This window comes from Mobula hypostoma, chromosome 2 (assembly GCF_963921235.1).
Source record: "Mobula hypostoma chromosome 2, sMobHyp1.1, whole genome shotgun sequence".
Classification (NCBI taxonomy): domain Eukaryota; kingdom Metazoa; phylum Chordata; class Chondrichthyes; order Myliobatiformes; family Myliobatidae; genus Mobula; species Mobula hypostoma.
Window position 1 is genome coordinate 86765425 of NC_086098.1, and position 24655 is coordinate 86790079.

General features: G+C 43.4%; 1 protein-coding gene across 1 annotated transcript in view; it reads right to left on the reverse strand.

Annotated features, from left to right (window-relative positions):
- Nucleotides 1-24655, reverse strand: part of LOC134342009 (angiotensinogen-like) — a 33722-nt gene that overhangs the window by 3425 nt on the left and 5642 nt on the right. The window contains exons 2-4 of the mRNA XM_063039954.1: nt 14876-15673; nt 6707-6965; nt 4423-4564 (exon numbers count right to left, since the gene is read on the reverse strand). Of these exons, the coding sequence (XP_062896024.1) occupies nt 4423-4564; nt 6707-6965; nt 14876-15656 (1182 nt within the window). The 5' untranslated portion in view covers nt 15657-15673. The remainder of the gene's footprint in view (nt 1-4422; nt 4565-6706; nt 6966-14875; nt 15674-24655) is intronic.

The window sequence follows — 24655 nt, forward strand, 5'->3', positions numbered from 1 at the left end:
TGGTCTGCATCCTAGAGTGCTTAAAGAAGTAGCCCAAGAAATAGTGGATGCATTAGTGATAATTTTTCAAAACTCGTTAGATTCTGGACTAGTTCCCGAGGATTGGAGGGTGGCTAATGTAACCCCACTTTTTAAAAAAGGAGGGAGAGAGAAACCGGGGAATTATAGACCGGTTAGCCTAACGTCGGTGGTGGGGAAACTGCTGGAGTCAGTTATCAAGGATGTGATAACAGCACATTTGGAAAGCGGTGAAATGATCGGACAAAGTCAGCATGGATTTGTGAAAGGAAAATCATGTCTGACGAATCTCATAGAATTTTTTGAGGATGTAACTAGTAGAGTGGATAGGGGAGAACCAGTGGATGTGGTATATCTGGATTTTCAAAAGGCTTTTGACAAGGTCCCACACAGGAGATTAGTGTGCAAACTTAAAGCACACGGTATTGGGGGTAAGGTATTGGTGTGGGTGGAGAATTGGTTAGCAGACAGGAAGCAAAGAGTGGGAATAAACGGGACCTTTTCAGAATGGCAGGCGGTGACTAGTGGGGTACCGCAAGGCTCAGTGCTGGGACCCCAGTTGTTTACAATATATATTAATGACTTGGATGAGGGAATTAAATGCAGCATCTCCAAGTTTGCGGATGACACGAAGCTGGGTGGCAGTGTTAGCAGTGAGGAGGATGCTAGGAGGATGCTAAGAGGATGCAGGGTGACTTGGATAGGTTGGGTGAGTGGGCAAATTCATGGCAGATGCAATTTAATGTGGATAAATGTGAAGTTATCCACTTTGGTGGCAAAAATAGGAAAACAGATTATTATCTGAATGGTGGCCGATTAGGAAAAAGGGAGGTGCAACGAGACCTGGGTGTCATTATACACCAGTCATTGAAAGTGGGCATGCAGGTACAGCAGGCGGTGAAAAAGGCGAATGGTATGCTGGCATTTATAGCGAAAGGATTCGAGTACAGGAGCAGGGAGGTACTACTGCAGTTGTACAAGGCCTTGGTGAGACCACACCTGGAGTATTGTGTGCAGTTTTGGTCCCCTAATCTGAGGAAAGACATCTTTGCCATAGAGGGAGTACAAAAAAGGTTCACCAGATTGATTCCTGGGATGGCAGGACTTTCATATGAAGAAAGACTGGATGAATTGGGCTTGTACTCGTTGGAATTTAGAAGATTGAGGGGGGATCTGATTGAAACGTATAAGATCCTAAAGGGATTGGACAGGCTAGATGCAGGAAGATTGTTCCCGATGTTGGGGAAGTCCAGAACGAGGGGTCACAGTTTGAGGATAGAGGGGAAGCCTTTTAGGACCGAGATTAGGAAAAACTTCTTCACACAGAGAGTGGTGAATCTGTGGAATTCTCTGCCACAGGAAACTGTTGAGGCCAGTTCATTGGCTATATTTAAGAGGGAGTTAGATATGGCCCTTGTGGCTACAGGGGTCAGGGGGTATGGAGGGAAGGCTGGGGCGGGGTTCTGAGTTGGATGATCAGCCATGATCATAATAAATGGCAGTGCAGGCTCGAAGGGCCGAATGGCCTACTCCTGCACCTATTTTCTATGTTTCTATATGTAATTGAATCATGAACTGCTACACCACTGTGTTGCCCTAAAGACAGAGCAGTCATTCATGGAATGCTGAACACTGCAGGTGGGCAAGGAGTCAGAATCAAAGCAGTGAAGGTGTTTAGGCAGACTTTAGGAATGGAGAATTCTTTAGAAAAAGTGGGGCAAGGATGTGAAGGGATTTGAAAACTTCCGTGACCACTAAAATTCAAATGTGTTGCCTTGCTGGAAACTGACATCATGGCTTGCCTTTGCAAATGAAGATTTAGGAAGGGGGCTGCCCATGTCTGCTGCAGGCATGCTGGAGGCTGACGAGGCCAATACGGGACAGGCAGGTCTGGCCACAGCGGCTGCAAGGGAAATTCTGTTCTGGGTTTGGTGCTGCTGTGTCACAGTTCTTCCTCCTTCTCCCTTTGTCCTCAGTGTCAGCCTTGCGTGCGTTCTTGAAGGAGGAGACAGACTGGTGAATGGTGTGTCACCAGACCTCACGATCGAAGGCTAGATTAGACCACTGGCGATGGTCAATGTGACAGGCACCAAGGGATTTCTTCAGAGAGTCCTTGTACCTCTTCTTCGGTGCCCCTCTGTCACGGTGGCCAGCGGAGAGTTCGCCATACAGCACAATCTTGGGCAGGAGATGATCCTCCATCCTGGAGAGGTGCTCTGCCCAGCGCAGCTGCGTCTTCAACAACATGGCCTCGATGCTGGTGACCTCCGCCTGTTCGAGGACTTCAATGTTGGTGACGAAGTCCCTCCAGTGGATGTTGAGGATGGTGCGGAGGCAACGCTGCTGGAAACGCTCAAGGAGTCGTAAGTGGTGATGGTAGGTGACCCACGACTTGGAGCTGTACAGGAGGCGGTCAGTACAATGGCTCTGTACTCCCTGATCTTCAAAGGCTTGTTGTTCCAGACTCTTTTGTACAGCCTGCCGAATGTGCTGTTTACCTTTGCCAGTCTGTTGAGATGGTGCATCCCAGGTAGCTGAACTGGTGGACTGTCTTCAGCTCTACCTCACCGATGGTGATGTGGGGAGGGTGGTAATCTTCCTGAGGTGCGGGCTGATGGAGAACTTCTGTCTTCTTCAAGCTGACTTCCAGTCCGAAGAGCTTGGCAGCCTCTGCGAAGCAGAATGTTATACGCTGCAGGGCTGTCTCTGTGTGGGCAACAAGGGCAGCATAATCGGCGAAGAGTAGCTCTCGGGTGAGTTGCTCCAATATCTTGGTATGGGACTGTAGTCGCCTCAGGTTGAACAGACTGCCATTGGTGTGGTATCGGATGTAGACACCGTCCTTGTCATCAAGGTCTTGTGGCCCTTTTGAGCATCATGCTGAAGAAGATGGTGAAGAGAATCAGCACGAGGACGCAGCCTTGCTTTACTCCGTTGCCTATTGGGAAGGGTTCTGAGAGCTTGCTGTGTCTGACTTGGCCACTCTGATCTTCGTGTAGCTGGATGACCATGCTGAGGAACTTTGGGGGACATCCCAGTCGTTCCATAATTTGCCACACACCTTCCCTGCTCATGGTGTTGAACGCTTTGGTAAGGTCGACAAGCATCACGTACAATCCCTTGTTCTGTTCCCGACATTTCTCTTGGAGCTGTCTGAGAACAAATACCACGTCGGTGGTGCTCCTGTTGGCTCTGAAGCCACACTGGCTCTCTGGGAGGTGTTCTTCTGCAATGATGGGCACCAATCTGTTCAGGAGTACTCTTGCCAGGATTTTTCCTGTGATAGAGCAGGGTTATCTCCCGGTAGTTGGAGCAGTCAGACTTTTCCCCCTTGTTCTTATACAGGGCGATGATGACTGCCTCACGGAGGTCCTGTGGTAGTTTACCTTGTTCCCAGCAGCGGACAAAGAACTCGTGGAGTTTGGTGTGTAACACTGGGCCCCCATGCTTCCAAATCTCAAGAGGGATTCCATCAACTCCCGCTGCCTTGTCATTTTTCAGCTGCTCTATGGCCTTGAATGTCTCTTCTAGGGTTGGAATCTTGTCCAGTTCTATTTTCTCTGGGTGTTGTGGGATACAATGAATTGCTGAGTCTTGGACCATGCGGTTGGCGCTGAAGAGAGTCTGGAAATGTTCCGACCGCTGGTTCAGGATGGACGCCTTTTCTGTGAGGAGCGCCTGACCTTCTGCACTGCGCAAGGGACTCTGGACCTGGTGTGAAGGGCCGTGCACTGCTCTCAGGGCTTCATAAAACCCTCTGTAGTCACCGGTGTCTGCGCAAAGCTGAGTTCTTTTTGCGAGGTTGGTCCACCACACGTTCTGAATCTCTCGAAACTTGCGCTGGAGGTTGCTGCGTACAAGGCGGAAGGCTGCTTTCTTATCAGGACAAGACGGCTGAGCAAGGTGCGCCTGGTGGGCGGATCTCTTCTTCGCCAGCAATTCTTGTATGTCCTGGTTGCTTTCATCAAACCAGTCCTTATTCTTCTTTGTGGAAAACCCTTCTTCAGAGGTTTGCAAGGTGGTGTTTTTTAGGTGTTCCCAAAGCACTTCTGGAACTGACATAGGTCAGGAAGAACAGGACAAGTTAGAAAAAAGATAGCAGAGCTTTGAGTGAGGGCAAACTTCATAGTCTGGCTAGGAGAGTTTTGAAAAAGTTACATCTGAAAATCAAAGATATCAGCAGCAGATGAGCTGAGAGAGGCCGGTTGGCAGACTTAGAGTGGGGTTTGGTTCTGGAGGGCAGAAGAATATCTCCACATCAGAGAGCATACATTGATGACAGTTTGACTCAGCCTTGGACATCAACCAGGGATGCAGTTTACTAAGATGAACTTTTTGTTGCACTTTCAGGGTCACCTTGTGTTCTGATCTCTTCTTGGATGTGGTTGAGGGGTTGTCCCTTACCTGTTCTGGCACCACATTTTGGGCCCTGCTTAACCTGGAGAAATTGGCTTCAGCACCCAGCGTATCTGGAATCTGGCTGAATTGCTCCTTCACATTGTAAGTGCTTTTCCACGCAATCTGTGGCATCACGAGCCTCACAAACCTGCAGCAAAAGAACATTGTCACAGATATCAAAAATATTGATCATACAGCACATCCAAACTTCGGTGTGAAATTGGACTCGGAACACAGGGCAGAGTAGACTGAGGTTCTTTGGCCATGAGGTAATGTTGCAGATATATTAAACCCCGGTTTGACCAGACTTGGAATATTGTGTTCATTTCTGGCTGCCTCACTATAGGAAAGGTGTGGAAGCTTTAGAGAGGATGCAGAGGAGATTTACCAGGGTGCTGCCTGGATTGGAGAATGTGTCTTATGAGGATTGGTTAAGTGAGCTAGGGCTTTCCTCTTTGGAGAAAAGGAGGATGAGAAGTGACTTGATAGGGGTGTACAAGATGATAGGAGGCATAGATTGAATGGACAGCCAGAGACTTTTTTCACCAGGGGAGAAATAGCTAATACGAGAGGGCATAATTTTAAAGTGATTGGAGGAAAGTATCGGGAGAAGTCGAAGGTAGATACAGTGAATGGTGCTGTAGTGTTCTATGATTTTTATTCACTGTTGCCCTTCCATTCCATGGAGTTTGATATCAGACCCTGGCTTAACAGAGGGAGTCAGTTCAACTTCAACAGTTCCACCAATATCCTTCTCACGTGATTCTGAAAACCTTCTAAACTTGGATATTTTGTAAAATGAATGTGATCTGGAGATAAAAATATAGCAGACTAGGTTAATGTGACATAAAAAAACAGCAGAAGAAACAGAAAATGATGGAAATTCCCAATAGGTTAGGCAGCATCAGTGGAAGGAAAATACAGTTAATGTTTCAGTCTAGGACCTTCTGTTAGAGCTCTGTGTTATGAAATGCGAACTCTGTTTCACCTTCTTCTGATGCAGCCTGACTTGTTGGGTGTTTCTGTTTTTATCTCAGGTTATTTTGACCTTCACCTGAAAACAAACTAAATACGTATCTCACAGAGATAGAACTGATAACAGGAAAATTATATGAAACTTGAAAAAATATATAATCTTGAAAAACTGTATTGAGTCTGATCTCTATATTATCAAAAGGATTTTCCAACCTTTTTTATGCTTTGGATCCCTATCATTAACCGAGAGGTCAGTGGACCCTAGGTTGGGAATCTCTGATCTAGAAGCACAAGAAAGTTCACAAGGATGATGACTGAACTGAATTAACAGGGTGAGGCATTTTTATCTCTCAAGGAGAAGAACTTGTGCTAATCTAATAGAAAGAAAGAGTGAGATGTATTTACATATCACCATTCATAAGTTTAGGTCCTTCTACAGCACAACAGTTTCTAAGTAATTCATTAGATAACAGCTTAAATTTTTGGCTGATTTCTAGCATTACATTAGGACCCACAGCTTATTTAAAAATAGTAAAGGTACTGAACAGCTTTGATAAAGTTAAGATACAGAAGATATGTCTATTAAGAGACTCTTAGATAGGTACATAGAGCTTAGAAAATAGAGAGCTATGCGGTAAGGAAATTTTTGGCAATTTCTAGAGTAGGTTACATGGTCGTCACAACATTGCGGGCCAAAGGGCCTGTAATGTGCTGTAGATTTCTATGTTCTATGTCTTTACTTTGAAGGACTACAAAACTAGGAATCATAAATAAAAAGTGATTATAAGAGCCAATGGGGAAATTTCTTCACCCAGAGTTGGTAAGAATATAGAACTCAGTACTACAATTGCGATTGAAGCTGAATTCAAAGAAAGCCTCGTAAACATTTGACAGAGATGGGAGTGGATGAATATGCTGAAAGGGAAGATGAAGAAGACAGGAAGAGGCAGGTGTGGGTTTGTTGGGCCCCTTCTGGATCCAATTGTGTGTATCTGAATAAATCTATAAACACATGTATTTACGAGGAATACTGCAGATGCTGGAAGTTCAAGTAACACACATCAAAGTTGCTGGTGAACGCAGCAGGCCAGGCAGCATCTCTAGGAAGAGGTACAGTTGACGTTTCGGGCTGAGACCCGTCGTCAGGACTAACTGAAGGAAGAGCTAGTAAGACACTTACTAGCTCTTCCTTCAGTTAGTCCTGTTAAAGGGTCTCGGCCTGAAATGTCGACTGTACCTCTTCCTAGAGATGCTGCCTGGCCTGCTGCGTTCACCAGCAAATTTGATGTGTGAACACGTAATTAGTTCTGATTACCCAGTCTGAAAACGCTTCAAGGTTTTGTAGACAATCAGCGTTTTTGCCATGTTCTCCACCATGGCTGGTTGGTTTGTCTGAATTAGCATCATATACATTGTCTCACTCAGTGGGAGTTTAACCAGTGTGTATACAGGAGTAGTCTTGTACTGAAGCCAGCCACACCAAGTTGTCATAGGAACTTGGGCTTTGTCCCCTGAATCGTTGAAGAAATCGTGAAGTTCTGTCCCATGGCATTGAGATCTGGTTTTCCATTTTCCTGAGGGAAGAAAAGTTATTTTAACACATTAGAGAAAGGACAGTGCCATTTCTGTAGAAATACTGGCCCTCTGTTCCAAGCTGATCTGACTGAAAGACCTTCACCACTGTTCTCATTACTACCATCAGGAAGAGGTATGGGAGCCTGACAACTCACACTTGGTATTTTAGGAACAGCTTTGCCATCAGATTCCTGAACAGTCCATGAACCCTCAAACACTATCTCATTATCCCTTTTTTAGCACTGCTTCTTTTCTAATTTATACTATTTTTATGGCATGTCCTATAAAATCACGAAATGTCATGGGCAGCACAATAGCGTAGCAATTAATGCATCATTTTACAGCGCCAGTGACCCAGGTTCGGTTCCTGCCGTTGTCTGTAAAGGGTTTATATATTCTGTCTGTGACCATGTGGGTTTCCTCCGGATGCTCCGGTTTCCTCCCATGTCCAAAGATGTATGGTTTAGTAGATTAATTAATCATGTGGGTGTAACTGGGCACCACAGGCTCGTTGGGCCAGAAGGGCCTGTGTCTCCGAATATAAAAAACAAAATAAACAAATAAGTAGGTGATAATAGACCTGATTCTGAATATTGGATGGAGAGAAATATTTTGTATTGTGCTTTCATACCCTGAAAGGGTAAAGTTTTGAATGGGACAATAGGGAAACTTCTCTGCACTTCTTAAATAATGCCAGGAGCGCTTTAGTCTCCACTAAATAGGGAAAGGTTGACATTGGATGTACGTGTTAGCTGGGGAATGTATGATGATAGCTTCCCAGCATTGTAAAAGTTCATCATCACATGTTCCTAGCATAATTAGTTTACTGTTAACTGTCAATGGCATTGCAGAACTTGCCACTTAACTTCCCAGCACTGAACCAATCCATGATGGATTCCCAGCAGAGGAGAGTGAGGGTGCCTGGGAGAAGCCAGGTCCTTGGATCTCCAAGTGCTAGAAGTATGGAAGGGGAGGGCCGAGGCACCCATCTCTACACAATCTCACTGTGACTGTCTGAACACTATCTGAGGAAGCTTCGCTAGCTATGGAGGAACAAGAAACTGAGTGTAGAAAAGACAGGAGACTTTGTAAAGGGAAAAAATGGAATTGAACAATTCCTCGGTGACAGTTTTGCAGAGCTGCTGCTTCACAGCACCCAGAAACCTGGGATTGACCCTGACCCCTGACCTCTGGCACTGGCTGCATGTCCTTCCTGTGATTGGGTGCTCCGGTTTCCTCCCACATCCCAAAGACGTGCGGGATAGTAGCTCAAATATATCTAGTAGTTTAGTGAACTACCTGCAAAACGTCGTTGCGAATTGCCAACACCATCTTAGCATTGTAGGACAGTAAGCTGCTGTAAATTTCCCTTGATGATGTTTAGACAAATGGTAGAATGTGAAACTGTTGATGGGAATGCCAATTCCATCATGGGAATGCCATCCCAGTATCCAGAGTACCTACTAAAGGTGATCCCTCAAAAAGGCAGCATCCATCATGAAGGATCCCACATCACCCAGGACGTGCCCTCTTCTCATTGCTGCCATCAAGGAGGAAGTACAGGAGCCTGAAGACACACACTCAACATTTCCGGAACAGCTTCTTTCCTTCCACCATCAGATTTCTGAATGGGTAATGAACCCATGAACACTACCTCAGTTCTTTTCCCTCTCTTTTTGCACTACCTATTTAATTTTCTTATGTATATATATTTATTGTAATTTATAGTTTTTATTATGTATCCCAATGTACTGTTGCTGCAAAAATGTCATACAATATGTCAGTGATATTAAACCTGATTCTGATTCTGAATGTGGGGAGAATGAAAATGAGATTAAATGTAGGATTAGTGTAATTGAGTGTTTGATGGTTGACATGGTCTCACTGGGCCGAATGGCCTATTTCTTTGCTATATGACCCTACAAATTTAATATTATGAGTTCCCAAGTGAAAAACAATTCCTCATCTCTCCTTCCCAGTACTGAATCAATGTAACAACTGGCTTCCTAGCAATGTCCCAACTCATTAACGTAGCTTCCAAGCAAGATAATAGTATAGCATTTAATAAACATATTACATGTTGGATATCTTGAGGAACACACACAAAGTGCTAGGGGAGCTCAGGAGATCAGGCAGCATCTATGGACTGGAATAAAAAGTTGTCAGTTTAGCCCTTGAGCTCTTCCAACTATCCCTCCCAAGCTTCTTACTTCATCGTTCTCTGCCTCACACACCCACCTTCCTCCTCACCTGGCTTCACCTATCACTTGCCACTACTCCTTCTTCCCCAACCCCCACCTCCTTATTCTGGCTGCTTCTCCCTTGCTTTCCTGTCCTGATGCAAGGTCTTTGCCCAGATCATCAACTGCTCAGGAATAGGCAGCATCTATTTCTCTTCATAGACGGTGCCTGACCTGCTGAGTTCCTCTAGCAGTTTGTATGTGTTGCTCAGTATAGAGTTTTAGATGCTTACACTATATTAACTAATCATCAACTTATCATGATTCTCAGCACAGAATCAACCAATCATTATATTTGAAGAGTCCGACAACTTCTCACCATAGATCCTTAACACCATCAATCTAATATTATTAGTTCACAGCATTTACTTGATGTATTGCCGTAGTTTCCCCGCATTTAAAATCTGTTATCATAGGTTGGAGTGCCAGACCCATGTAGTACTGTAGTAGCTGCTCAGCATTGAACTGATTTATTGCTATAGGTTCCCAGCGTAGATCTCAAGTATACAGCCCTGGTTCAAGTTATCATGATAGATTCCCTGTACTAAAGCAACTTGTCACCACGTTCCGTCAGGATAGGTTTCTGACACCGATATGGTTTGCTAGGGGTGAATATGTGTACATTGCAAACACTAAACAACTTACACACTCTAAATAGTACAGTGCTTAGCGTAACACTATTACAGCACCAGTGATGTGGGTTCAATTCCACTGCTGTCTGTAAGTATGTTCTCTCACGTTCCAAACACCTACGGGTTAGTAGGTTAATTGGACACATGGGTGTAAATGGGTGGCGTGGAACATTGTTACCTTGTTGTGTATCCAAATAAAAATTTAAAAATAAGTTTCCAGCTCTATTCACTCTCACAAGCCTCATCTATCACTGTAGGGCAGCATGGTAGCATAGCAGTCAGTGTAACGCTTCACAGCGCCGGGAAACCAGGCTCAATTCCCACCACTGTCTGTAAGTTCTGCCCATGACCACCCGGGTTTCCTCCCACATTCCAAAGATGTATGAGCTGGGGTTAGTAAGTTGTGGGGATGCTGGGTTGGTGCCAGAAGTATGGCAGCATTAGTGGGCTGCCCAGCACATTCCCCGGACTGTGTTGGTCGTTGACACAAACAACACGTTTCACAGTATGTTCCGATGTTTTGGTGACCATGTGACAAATAGAGCTAATCTTTCATCTTTAATCATGACTGACCTCTGACTGCACCCATGACTCGTTACCACTTAGCTCTATCAAATTTTAAACATTTTGAGGGAGCAGGTTCCTGATTTTCACAACCCTTGATGTGAAGAAATTAATAACAGCACGGCTCAATCCAATTTTTATTTTTAGTCCCCACTGTTAAGTGGTCCTCTTGAAGATCAGAGTGGTCGGCTTTGTGCGGAACCAAAGGAAATGGGAGAGATCTTAAATAGGTTTTTTGCGTCTGTATTTACTAAGGAAGCTGGCATGAAATCTATGGAATTGAGGGAATCAAGTAGTGAGACCATGGAAACTGTACAGATTGAAAAGGAGGAGGTGCTTGCTGTCTTGAGGAAAATTAAAGTGGATAAATCCCCGGGACCTGACAGGGTGTTCCCTCGGACCTTGAAGGAGACTAGTGTTGAAATTGCGGGGGCCCTGGCAGAAATATTTAAAATGTCGCTGTCTACGGGTGAAGTGCCAGAGGATTGGAGAGTGGCTCATGTTGTTCCGTTGTTTAAAAAAGGATCGAAAAGTAATCCGGGAAATTATAGGGCGGTGAGTTTAACGTCAGTAGTAGGTAAGTTATTGGAGGGAGTACTAAGAGACAGAATCTACAAGCATTTGGATAGACAGGGGCTTATTAGGGAGAGTCAACATGGCTTTGTGCGTGGTAGGTCATGTTTGACCAATCTGTTGGAGTTTTTCGAGGAGGTTACCAGGAAAGTGGATGAAGGGAAGGCAATGGATATAGTCTACATGGACTTCAGTAAGGCCTTTGACAAGGTCCCGCATGGGAGGTTAGTTAGGAAAATTCAGTCGCTAGGTATACATGGAGAGGTGGTAAATTGGATTAGACATTGGCTCAATGGAAGAAGCCAGAGAGTGGTGGTAGAGAATTGCTTTTCTGAGTGGAGGCCTGTGACTAATGGTGTGCCACAGGGATCAGTGCTGGGTCCATTGTTATTTGTCATCTATATCAATGATCTGGATGATAATGTGGTAAATTGGATCAGCAAGTTTGCTGATGATACAAAGATTGGAGGTGTAGTAGACAGTAAGGAAGGTTTTCAGAGCCTGCAGAGGGACTTGGACCAGCTGGAAAAATGGGCTGAAAAATGGCAGATGGAGTTTAATACTGACAAATGTGAGGTATTGCACATTGGAAGGACAAACCAACGTAGAACATACAGGGTTAATGGTAAGGCACTGAGGAGTGCAGTGGAACAGAGGGATCTGGGAATACAGATACAAAATTCCCTAAAAGTGGCGTCACAGGTAGATAGGGTCGTAAAGAGAGCTTTTGGTACATTGGCCTTTATTAATCAAAGTATTGAGTATAAGAGCTGGAATGTTATGATGAGGTTGTATAAGGCATTGGTGAGGCCGAATCTGGAGTATTGTGTTCAGTTTTGGTCACCAAATTAAAGGAAGGATATAAATAAGGTTGAAAGAGTGCAGAGAAGGTTTACAAGGATGTTGCCGGGACTTGAGAAACTCAGTTACAGAGAAAGGTTGAATAGGTTAGGACTTTATTCCCTGGAGCGTAGAAGAATGAGGGGAGATTTCATAGAGGTACATAAAATTATGATGGGTATAGATAGAGTGAATGCAAGCAGGCTTTTTCCACTGAGGCAAGGAGAGAAAAAAACCAGAGGACATGGGTTAAGGGTGAGGGGGGAAAAGTTTAAAGGGAACATTTGGGGGGGCTTCTTCACACAGAGAGTGGTGGGACTATGGAATGAGCTGCCAGACGAGGTGGTAAATGCGGGTTCTTTTGTAACATTTAAGAATAAATTGGACAGATACATGGATGGGAGGTGTATGGAGGGATATGGTCCATGTGCAGGTCAGTGGGACTAGGCAGAAAATGGTTCGGCATAGCCAAGAAGGGCTAAAAGGCCTGTTTCTGTGCTGTAGTTTCTATGGTTAAACAGGAATAATTTTTGTCCTCCATCCACCCTGAATTGTTCATTCATTTCATACAGGAAAGAAGGGGTGCTGAGCTGTTTATTTTTACCCAGAAGTACAGTATTATTTAAGTAAAAAGGGGATGAAATTTTACATGGAAACCTCATTCAAAATTTTAAATTCCTGAAGTGTTTTTACTAGATTCGTGAAACATCCAACCTGTAAACCTGTTCAAGTGCCAGGTCAGATTAATCACCATGCTGTGTTACTATCAATAATGGTCTTTCAAGCCCTTGAAGTTCAAGTTTTTCACAAGTACAAGGACAACAATGGGTACTTTTTAAAAAGATAGTTACTAGTAAATGGATCTACACATTTCATTTACTTAAAGTAGGGTTATACACTGTTGGTGAATTTCAATTCCTATGGTTAAAATGTTGATTCTTGTTTCAAAACCCCATTTTTAGTTTCAGCAACAAAAGTGATCAAGTGCAATAGACTTAAGAGCAAGAAAAGTATCTAAAGAACTGCCCCACTCATAAAATGCTGGAGGAACTCAGCAGGTCAGGCAGCTTCTATGGAGAGGGATAAACAGTTGATATTTTGGGCCGAGACTCTTTGTCAGGACTGAAAAGGAAAGGCATGAACATAATTTTTTCAAACCTGGTAATTACTCTCTCCTCCCTTTCTCTATTTTTCTATTCCCCTCTTACCCTTCCCTTCACCTGTCCATCACCTTCCTTTTGGATCCCTTCATCCTCTTAATTCCATGGTCCATTGTCCTCTCCTATCAGATTCCTTCCTCAGCCCTTTACCTCTTCCACTTATCACCTCCCAGCTACTTACTTAATGCCCCAATGCCACCCACCTTCCCCCTCACCTGGTCTCACCTGTCACCTGCCCAGCTTCTTTCATTTCCAGTCCTGGTGAAGGATGAAACGTCGACTAATAATTCCCCTCCATGGATGCTTCCTGTCTTGCTGGGTTCCTCCAGCAATTTGTGGACATTACTCAAGATTTCCTGCATCTGCAGAATCCCTTGTCCCTGCTCAGTTTGCTGCTTCCTGTGAATTTACAGTTTGGGTAAGAACAAGACAAGATTGACTTCTGCAAGCCACAGGAAATTCTGGGCTCAGTTATTTGCCTGGTTTTCTGATTGTGCCCTGGAAACACTTGGCAGTCGGTTGGATCATCCCCTAATCTTCAGCTCAAGGTCAGTCCTTGTAACTGTCCTTGAGCAGAATTATCTGCAGCTTAATGTGAAAAAGACTAAGGAGCTGGTGGTAGACCTGAGGAGAGCTAAGGTACCGGTGACCCCTGTTTCCATCCAGGGGGTCAGTGTGGACATGGTGGAGGATTACAAATACCTGGGGATACGAATTGACAATAAACTGGACTGGTCAAAGAACACTGAGGCTGTCTACAAGAAGGGTCAAAGCCGTTTCTATTTCCTGAGGAGACTGAGGTCCTTTAACATCTGCCGGACGATGCTGAGGATGTTCTACGAGTCTGTGGTGACCAGTGCTATCATGTTTGCTGTTGTGTGCTGGGGCAGCAGGCTGAGGGTAGCAGACACCAACAGAATCAACAAACTCATTCGTAAGGCCAGTGATGTTGTGGGGATGGAACTGGACTCTCTGACGGTGGTGTCTGAAAAGAGGACGCTGTCTAAGTTGCATGCCATCTTGGTCAATGTCTCCCATCCACTACATAATGTACTGGGTAGGCACAGGAGTACATTCAGCCAGAGACTCATTCCACCGAGATGCAACACAGAGCATCATAGGAAGTCATTCCTGCCTGTGGCCATCAAACTTTACAACTCCTCCCTTGGAGGGTCAGACACCCTGAGCCAATAGACTGGTCCTGGACTTATTTCATAATTTACTGGCATAATTTACATATTACTATTTAACTATTTATTACTATTTTCTATTACTATTCTATTACTATTTGTTATTTCCATGACTATTACTATTTACTATTTACTAACAGTAATATTACTATTGCTATTTCTATTACTATTTATTAGTTATGGTGCAACTGTAACGAAAACCAATTTCCCCCGGGATCAATAAAGTATAAAGTAAGTAAGTAAGTAACTTACTTAACTTTTCAACTATGTTTACAGTATGGTGAACTCACAGATCAGCTCCAAACCAACCAACAAGACTGGGGGCTTCCTCAGGTGTCCTCAATTGTTGAGAACACAGACATAGAATACTACAGCACAGTACGTGCCCTACGGCCCACAATGTTCTGCTGACCTATCAACCTACTTTAAAATCAATCTAATCCTTATGTCCTACATAGCCCTACATTTTTGTATCATCCGTGTGTCTGCCTAAGACTCTCTTATTCACCCCTAATGTATCAGCCTCTATCACCACCCCTGGCAGGGTATTCCACATATCCACCAATCACTGTGTGAAGAACCTGCCTCTGACAACCCCCTATATTTTCCTCCATTCTCCTTAAAATTATGCCCCTGGTATGGGAATGTTGGGTGCTTTTTGGACAAGACATTTCATTCCTTTGAAATCTTCTCATTCTCTAGAGCCTAACCTTTAAAGTGAATGAAACTGGCTACCACCAGTTTAGTGCTGGGGCTCAGGCCGGTCACCAGGCTGTCCAGCCGGCCACCCGTCACTTGGTGGATGACGTTGTTGATTGACTCCTCTGCCAATGGGGGCTGGCTGAAGTTGGTGGCTCCCAGCCATACCTCGGGGTGCAAGAGCCGGAGGTGCTGAGTGAAGGCCCGCTGGAGCCATATTCTGTCCTGGAAGATCATCCAGGTGCCGATGGACAATGAGTCACGATGCTGGGCAAGGACATCCCGTAGGAGCAGCCAGAGCTGCAGCTGCATGCCCAGGGAGTGCCGACTGCCGCTGCTGCCATCTCCACACTGGCTGTGTGAGAGGCCCGAGATCATCTGAAGGTTTTCGAGGGTTGATCCGTCTGCACCCAGGGACAGTGCAGCCAGGACCACCTGGAGGTACATGGGCGATAGTACCGTCACCCCTGACCCTTCCTGCGAGGTCCAGTAGGACAGCCAGGATTGGCCTAGAGAGGCCTGGAGATCGTTTAAATAGTTCCATGTCTGGAGGCTGGGCTTCACCTGTTCCTTCTCCTCCTCTTCCCACCACATCCTCCAGGAGCCATTCACCAGGGTCTCGTTATTTCCAATCAACTCGGGCAGGAAGTCAGCTTCCCCATCCACCTCCAACGGCGACATCGATTGATTGCAGACAATTAGAAAAAATGGGTGGATGTAGGGCCGGACTCTTGCCTCTACTTCCATGAGGGTGCCGATCCAGAGGAGGGTGAGGATCCATATCATAGTCATCTTCTTCTCAACCAGCACTGGAACCCGAGAGGAGAAACATCCATTAATTAATTCACAGCTTTACCATAGCTCAAACACAAGAGATTCTGAAGATGCTAGAAATCCAGGGCAACACACACAAAATGCTGGAGGAATTCAGCAGGCCAGGCAATATCTATGGATAAACAGTTGAAGTTTCAGGCCAAGACCCTTCATTGGGACTGGAAAGGTGGGGGAAGGAAGCCAGAATGAGAAGGAGGGGGGGGAGGGTTAAGAGTACAAGCTGGCAGGTGATAGCTAAGATCAGATGAGGGGGCAGGATTGGGGAGAGGGGATAAAGTGAGAAGTTGGAAGGTGATAGGTATATGAAAACCTAATAATATCAATTGGCACTTGGTCTTTTTTTGACATATGAGTAAGAAGAAACTATTTTATGTTTGTATTTGTTGTAATCTTTTCTTTACATTTATAGTAATTGTTTTTTTACTTTTTTGACCACGGGTGGTGTTTTTTAAGAAAAACATATTTCTTTTGGTTTGCCTTCTGGAGAGATGGGGGTAGATTTAGCATTGGCCACTTTCCGGCTTTTTTCTGGTATTTTTGTTCTTACTTTTAATTTAGATTTTTTCTTTAAATGGGCTGACTTGAAACTTCCAAAATGTCTGAAATGTCATGACTTCCGGTTCCTCTTTGAACCTTTCTTCCTCTTCTGGGGTCATGAGTTTGTATTCTGGTTAACCCTTTACATACCTTCTGCTCAATTTCAGTACTATGGATAAGATTACTAATTTGGTTTCTTGGAATACAAATGGTTTAAACCTCCCGATTAAGTGGAAGAAAATTTTTAAAGTATTCCATAGGATGAATGTTCATATTATTTTCCTACAAGAAACTCAAGTGCGGAAAGAGAATAATCAGCATTTTTTTTTAGGATTTGGAAGGAAAAACAGTACCATTCGAATTCACAGGCCAAAGAGAAAGGCATTTCTATTTTTATAGCTCCTTCAATTTCGTTTGTGCTTTATGAGACTATTTCAGGTCCGAGTGGTAGATTTTTATTATTTACTGGTCTGTTATTTAACAGAAAAGTTGCTATGGTTAATGTTTATGCTCCAAATGTTGATTGTCCTGAATTTTTTAAACATCTCTTTACATCCCTTCCTAACTTAAACAATTATATGCTGATTATGGGTGGAGATTTTAACTGTTGTTTAAATCCTTTGATGGATAGATCTATGTCTAACCAGGCACTCCTGAACAAATTGGATACTCTTATTTACTCTTTTATGGTTGACTCTGGAATTTCAGAAATTTGGAGATTTCTACATCCCAACGATAAAGAGTTTTCATTCTTTTCGCATGTATATCATCGTTATTCTAGAATTGATTACTTTCTTATTGACTCTCAATTAATACCACTTGTTACTGACTGCAAATATGACTCCATTGTTGTCTCCAATCATGCGCCATTGAAACTATCTATGAAGATAGAGCTCTTAATGATAGCGGAGTCAAGGGATATGGGGAGAAGGCAGGAACAGGGTACTGATTGTGGATGATCAGCCATGATCACAGTGAATTGCAAAGCTGGCTCGAAGGGCCGAATGGCCTACTCCTGCACCTATTGTCTATTGTCTATTGTCAATGGATACATCTTCTAGTACTAGACAATGGCGAATTAATACCACTCTGCTCCAGAACTTGGACTTTGTTAATTTTATTGAGGAACAGATTAATTTTTTCTTCACAACGAATTTTATGGAGCGAATTTTCTGCGGGGTACTATGGGACACTTTTAAAGCATATATTTGTGGACAAATTATTTCATATTCTGCTGGATTGAAAAAGCGAACTAATGATGAAATACTTAAGCTGGTTGACAAGATCAAAGAAATACTCTATTACTCCTATTCAAGAGCTTCCTAAAGAGAGAGTCGAACTTCAAATAGAACATAGTCTATTACTATCATCTTCGATTGAAAATCAATTAATTAAAACTAGGAGTCAATTCTATATATAATAGGCATCCGTTAGTCTCACAAGACCATGGATTTGTGCCTTGGAAAGTTTCTAGGGTGCAGGCCTGGGTAAGGTTGTATAATTCTATAAACATGGTGATAAAACTGGGAAAATACTGGCTAATCAACTGAAATCGGCTTCGGTTAAATGCCAGATTGTTAAGATTCGTAAAAATGACGGTACTCTGACGGTTGATCATGTTGAGATAAACAAATCCTTTCAAGAATTTTATACTTCTTTACACCAATCAGAATTTCCTGATGACTCCACTTTAATGCTTGAATTTTTAAAGAACTTGAATATTCCAAAATTACCACCTAATGAATGTTTAAAACTAGATGTACCTATTACGGTAGAAGAAATAAAAAATGCTATTTCTTCAATGAATTCAGGTAAAGCACCTGGTCCAGATGATTATACAGTAGAATTTTAAAAATTCTTCTCTACTATACTTTCGCCTTGGTTATGTAGAATCTTTAGGGATGCAGTATCTATAGGTAAATTACCTCAATCTTTTTATCGAGCTTCTATTTCCCTAATTCTTAAAAAAGATAAGGATCCTACTGAATGTGCATCCCTATAGGCCTATATCTTTGTTGAATGTGGATTCTAAGATTTTTTCTAAAATATTGGCAACGAGACTGGAGAATATATTACCTCAAATAATTTCTGTTGATCAGACTGGATTTATTAAAAATCATTACTCCTTCTTTAATACTAGGAGATTAATGAATATTGTTTATACTTCTTTATCTAGAATTCCAGAATGCGTCATCTCATTGGATGCTGAGAAAGCTTTTGATAGAGTCGAATGGACATATTTGTTTAATTTACTTGAGAAATTTAATTTCAGTCCGATATTTATATTTTGGATTAAATTGATATATATCTTACTCCTTTGGCTTCGGTATTTACTAATAATCAAAGATCTCCCTTTTTTCAGTTATTCCCTGGTACTAGGCAGGGTTGCCCTCCTAGTCCATTATTATTCGATATTGCCCTGGAACTGTTAGATATTGCTATTTGTGACTCTCCTAATATATTTGGTATTACCCGTGGGAATAAGACACATAAATTATCACTATATGCAGATGATTTACTATTATATATTTATAACCCTGAGAAATCCATTCCGGCAGTATTATCTTTGCTTGCTCAGTTTAGTAGTTTTTCTGGTTACAAATTGAATCTTGGTAAGAGCGAACTTTTACCATTAAATATGTAGGTTCCATTTATAGATATTCACCATTCAGATTGATTACTAACTATTTTACTTATTTGGGGGGTTAAGATTGCTAAGAGACATAAGGACCCATTCAAGCTTAATTTTTCACCGTTAATTAGTCAGGTTAAACAATCGCTTACTAAATGGTCCCCATTGTCTCGATCACTGATTGGCCAAATCAATGCTATTAAAATGATTATTTTACCTAAATTTTTATATTTATTTCAAGCGGTACCAATTTTTATTCCTAAATCTTTTTTTGATACTATTGGTTCTAAGATTTCCTCTTATATATGGCAGAATAAAAATCCCAGGTTAAGTAAAAAATATTTGTGGAAGTCCAAGAAAGATGGTGGTTTAGCATTGCCAAATTTAAGATTCTATTACTGGGCAATTAATATTTGATATTTAATATTTTGGACACAAGATTGGGATATAAGCCCACAATGAGTAAACCTTGAAGGATATTCTGTATAAGGGCTGTCATTGGTTTCTATTTTAGGAACTTCACTTCCCTTTGTATTTACTAAATTGAATAAACAATTGGTTAATCCAATAATTAAACATACATTATAAATATGGTTCCAATTTCGTAAATGTCTTGGTTTGAACAAATTCATATAATCAAGCCCTATTATATCTAATTTTTTTCCAACCCTCGGATATGGATCAAGCCTTTTTAATATGGAAAATGAAAGGTATAACATGTTTCCGTGATTTATTTCTGAATAACTGTTTCATGTCTTTTGAACAGTTATCTAATAAATATAAACAACAGGAATTCTGCAGATGCTGGAAATTCAAGCAACATACATCAAAGTTGCTGGTGAACGCAGCAGGCCAAGCAGCATCTATTGGAAGAGGCGCAGTCGACGTTTCAGGCCGAGACCCTTCGTCAGGACTAACTGAAGGAAGAGTGAGTAAGGGATTTGAAAAGTTTTGAAAACATTTTCAAATCCCTTACTCACTCTTCCTTCAGTTAGTCCTGACGAAGGGTCTCGGCCTGAAACGTCGACTGCGCCTCTTCCTATTGATGCTGCTTGGCCTGCTGCGTTCACCAGCAACTTTGATGTATGTTGCTCTAATAAATATAACTTGCCCAGATCCCATTTTTTTAGGTACTTACAAATAAGAAACTTTTAAAATACCATGCTGCCTACGTTTCCGATTTCACACTCTACTGATATCATAGACAAAATTTTAGGTTTAAATCCTTATCAGAAGGGATTAATAGCAATTATTTATGATGCAATTATGAAAATACAGCCAGGTATATCTGATAAAATTAAAAATGAATAGGAAAGGGAACTTCAACTTCGCCTACCTATAGAGAAATGGGAAAGAATCTTTCAATTAGTTAGCTCTTCCTCTATATGTACTAAACATATGCTGATACAATTTAAGGTAGTGCATAGGGCCCACATGTCTAAAGATAAACTAGCTGGTTTTTACTCCCATATAAATCCTATTTGTGACAGGTGTCACCCTGGGGTGGCTTCTTTGTCTCGTGTTCTGGTCCTTCCCTCTCGGAAAAATTTTGGAAAGATATTTTTGACATTATTTCAACAGTTTTGCGTTTTGATTTACAACCCCATCCTATTATGGCAATTTTTGGTTTGCCAATGACAGAACATAGAACTTTATCCTCCTCAGCTTGTTGGATGATGGCATTTGTTACACTAATGGCCAAAAGATCCATTTTATTGAATTGGAAAGAGACCAACCTTCCTACTACATTTCAATGGTTTTCCCAAACTATATTATGTTTAAATTTAGAAAAAATCAGAAGTGTCATTTTTGATCCTCCGGTTAAATTTGAAGAGACTAGGAAGCCATTTATTCAACGTTTTCATATGATGTAGTTTGACCTTTTTCGAATCCTTTTTACTAACTTAGAATATATGAATAGAGGAACACACATCAAAGTTGCTGGTGAACGCAGCAGGCCAGGCAGCATCTATAGGAAGAGGCGCAGTCGACGTTTCAGGCCGAGACCCTTCGTCAGGACTAACTGAAGGAAGAGTGAGTAAGGGATTTGAAAGCTGGAGGGGGAGGGGGAGATGCAAAATGATAGGAGAAGACAGGAGGGGGAGGGATAGGGCCGAGAGCTGGACAGGTGATAGGCAAAAGGGGATACGAGAGGATCATGGGACAGGAGGTCCGGGAAGAAAGACGGGGGGGGGTGACCCAGAGGATGGGCAAGAGGTATATTCAGAGGGACAGAGGGAGAAAAAGGAGAGTGAGAGAAAGAATGTGTGCATAAAAAAGAGTAACAGATGGGGTACCACCGCTTTATTTTCACCATGGATGTCCAGTCCCTATATACTTCCATCCCCCATCAGGAAGGACTCAAAGCTCTACGCTTCTTTTTGGATACCAGACCTAATCAGTTCCCCTCTACCACCACTCTGCTCCGTCTAGCAGAATTAGTCCTTACTCGTAATAATTTCTCCTTTTGCTCCTCCCATTTCCTCCAAACTAAAGGTGTAGCTATGGGCACCCGTATGGGTCCTAGCTATGCCTGCCTTTTTGTTGGGTTTGTGGAACAATCTGTGTTCCGTGCCTATTCTGGTATCTGTCCCCCACTTTTCCTTCGCTACATCGACGACTGCATTGGCGCTGCTTCCTGCACGCATGCAGAACTCGTTGACTTTATTAACTTTGCCTCCAACTTTCACCCTGCCCTCAAGTTTACCTGGTCCATTTCCGACACCTCCCTCCCCTTTCTAGATCTTTCTGTCTCTGTCTCTGGAGACAGCTTATCCACTGATGTCTACTATAAGCCTACTGACTCTCACAGCTATCTGGACTATTCCTCTTCTCACCCTGTCTCTTGCAAAAACGCCATCCCCTTCTCGCAATTCCTCCGTCTCCGCCGCATCTGCTCTCAGGATGAGGCTTTTCATTCTAGGACGAGGGAGATGTCTTCATTTTTTAAAGAAAGGGGCTTCCCTTCCTCCACTATCAACTCTGCTCTTAAACGCATCTCCCCCATTTCACGTACATCTGCTCTCACTCCATCCTCCCACCACCCCACTAGGAATAGGGTTCCCCTGGTCCTCACCTACCACCCCACCAGCCTCCGGGTCCAACATATTATTCTCCGTAACTTCCGCCACCTCCAACGGGATCCCACCACTAAGCACATCTGTCCCTCCCCCCCTCTCTCTGCATTCCGCAGGGATCGCTCCCTACACAACTCCCTTGTCCATTCGTCCCCCCCATCCCTCCCCACTGATCTCCCTCCTGGCACTTATCCGTGTAAGCGGAACAAGTGCTACACATGCCCTTACACTTCCTCCCTTACCACCATTCAGGGCCCCAAACAGTCCTTCCAGGTGAGGCATCACTTCACCTGTGAGTCGACTGGGGTGATATGCTGCGTCCGGTGCTCCCGATGTGGCCTTTTATATATTGGTGAGACCCGACGCAGACTGGGAGACCGCTTTGCTGAACATCTACGCTCTGTCCGCCAGAGAAAGCAGGATCTCCCAGTGGCCACACATTTTAATTCCACATCCCATTCCCATTCTGACATGTCTATCCACGGCCTCCTCTACTGTAAAGATGAAGCCACACTCAGGTTGGAGGAACACCACCTTATATTCCGTATGGGTAGCCTCCAACCTGATGGCATGAACATTGACTTCTCTAACTTCCGCTAGGCCCCACCTCCCCCTCGTACCCCATCTGTTACTCTTTTTTATGCACACATTCTTTCTCTCACTCTCCTTTTTCTCCCTCTGTCCCTCTGAATATACCTCTTGCCCATCCTCTGGGTCACCCCCCCCCGTCTTTCTTCCCGGACCTCCTGTCCCATGATCCTCTCGTATCCCCTTTTGCCTATCACCTGTCCAGCTCTCGGCTCTATCCCTCCCCCTCCTGTCTTCTCCTATCATTTTGCATCTCCCCCTCCCCCTCCAGCTTTCAAATCCCTTACTCACTCTTCCTTCAGTTAGTCCTGACGAAGGGTCTCGGCCTGAAACGTCGACTGCGCCTCTTCCTATAGATGCTGCCTGGCCTGCTGCGTTCATCAGCAACTTTGATGTGTGTTGCTTGAATTTCCAGCATCTGCAGAATTCTTGTTGTTTGCATATGAATAGAGGAGTTGAGCTGACGATATTAATGAATGTATTCGATCTAATATATTGGTTCAGCGTTGTTTTGTTCTGTTCGCCTTTTTTTGGGTTTAGTCATTAGTTCTATTTTTTTTAGGTTTTTTTCTGGGTTTTTTTTGGGGGGGGTTTCTTTGCAATATCCTTTTCTTTTTTTTTCATGATTAACTATATCAAGAGTTTGGAAGCCTATTACACTTGTACTATTTGTAGTCTTTTTTTGTGTATGTTTATTAACAATAAGGTAATTCCAATCTCTTTGTTTCACTATTGTTATTATGTTTATGAACTTGAAAATTAATAAAAAGATTAAAAAAGAAAAGAAAGAAAAGGTAACAGGCTGAAGAAGAAGGAATCTGATAGGAGAGGACAGTGGGAGAATGGGAAGCAGGAGGGACACCAGAGGGAGGTGTTGGGCAGATGAAGAGAAGGATTAGTAGGGGAGCCAGAATGGGGAATGGGAAAAGAGAGAAGGGGCAAGGGAAAAAATTACTGGAAGTTGGAGAAATCAGTGTTCACGTTATCAGGTTGGAGGCCAGATAAAATATAAGGTGTTGCTCCTTCAACTTGAGAGAGGCCTCATTGTGGCCGTAGAGGAGGCCATGGACTGACATGTCGGAATGGGAATGGGAAGCACAATTAAAATGGGTGGCCACTGGAAAAACCTGCCTGTTGTGTTTTCCATAGTTTCCATTTCTCCCATGGTCCACCATCCTTGGCTACCAGACTCATTTCTACTTCAACCCTCCTCTTCCTCCTATCACCTCCCAGCTTCTACTCAATTCCCTTGTCCACTCATCCCTCCCCATTGATCTCCTTCCCAGTACGTAACCTCCCAAGAGGAACAAGTGCTACACCTGCCCCCTACACCTTCTCCCTCACTACGATTCAGGGCCCCAAACAGTACTTCCAGGTGAGGCAACACTCCCCCTCTGTGTCTGTTGGGGTTATCTACTGTATCTGGTGCTCTCAGTGTGGCCTCCTGTATATCAGTGAGCCCAACATAGATTGGGAGACCGCTTTGCCAAGCACCTAGACTCAGGCAACCAGAAAAGCCAGATCTCCAGTGGCAACTCATTTTAATTCCACTTCACATTCCCATTCCGACATGTCAGTCCCATACTGACTGTCGCAATGAGGCCACACTCAGACTGGAGGAACAACACCTTATATTCCATCTGGGTAGCCTCCAACCTGATGGCGTGAACATCAATTTCTCAAACTCCTGGTAATGGCACCCCTCCCCCTCCTTCATCATTCCCTATCCCTTTTTCCCCTCTCTCACCCTACCTCCTTACCTGCCTGTCACCTCCCTCTGGTGCTCCTCCCCCTTTTCTTTCTTCCATGGCCTTCTGTCCTCTCCTAACAGATTCCCTCTTCTCCAGCCCTGTATCTCTTTCACCAATCAACTTCCTAGCTCTTTACTTCACCCCTCCCTCTCCCGGTTTCACCTTTCACCTTGTGTTTCTTCCTCCCCTCCCCTCCACCTTCTTCCTCTGACTTCTCATCTTTTTTTTCTCCTCCTGCTGAAGGGTCTCGTCCTGAAATGTCGACTGCTTACTCTTTTCCATAGATCTGCTAGGCCTGCTGAGTTCCTCCAGCATTTTGTGTGCGTTGCTTGGATTTCCAGCATCTGCAGACTTTGTCTTGTTTGTGACTAG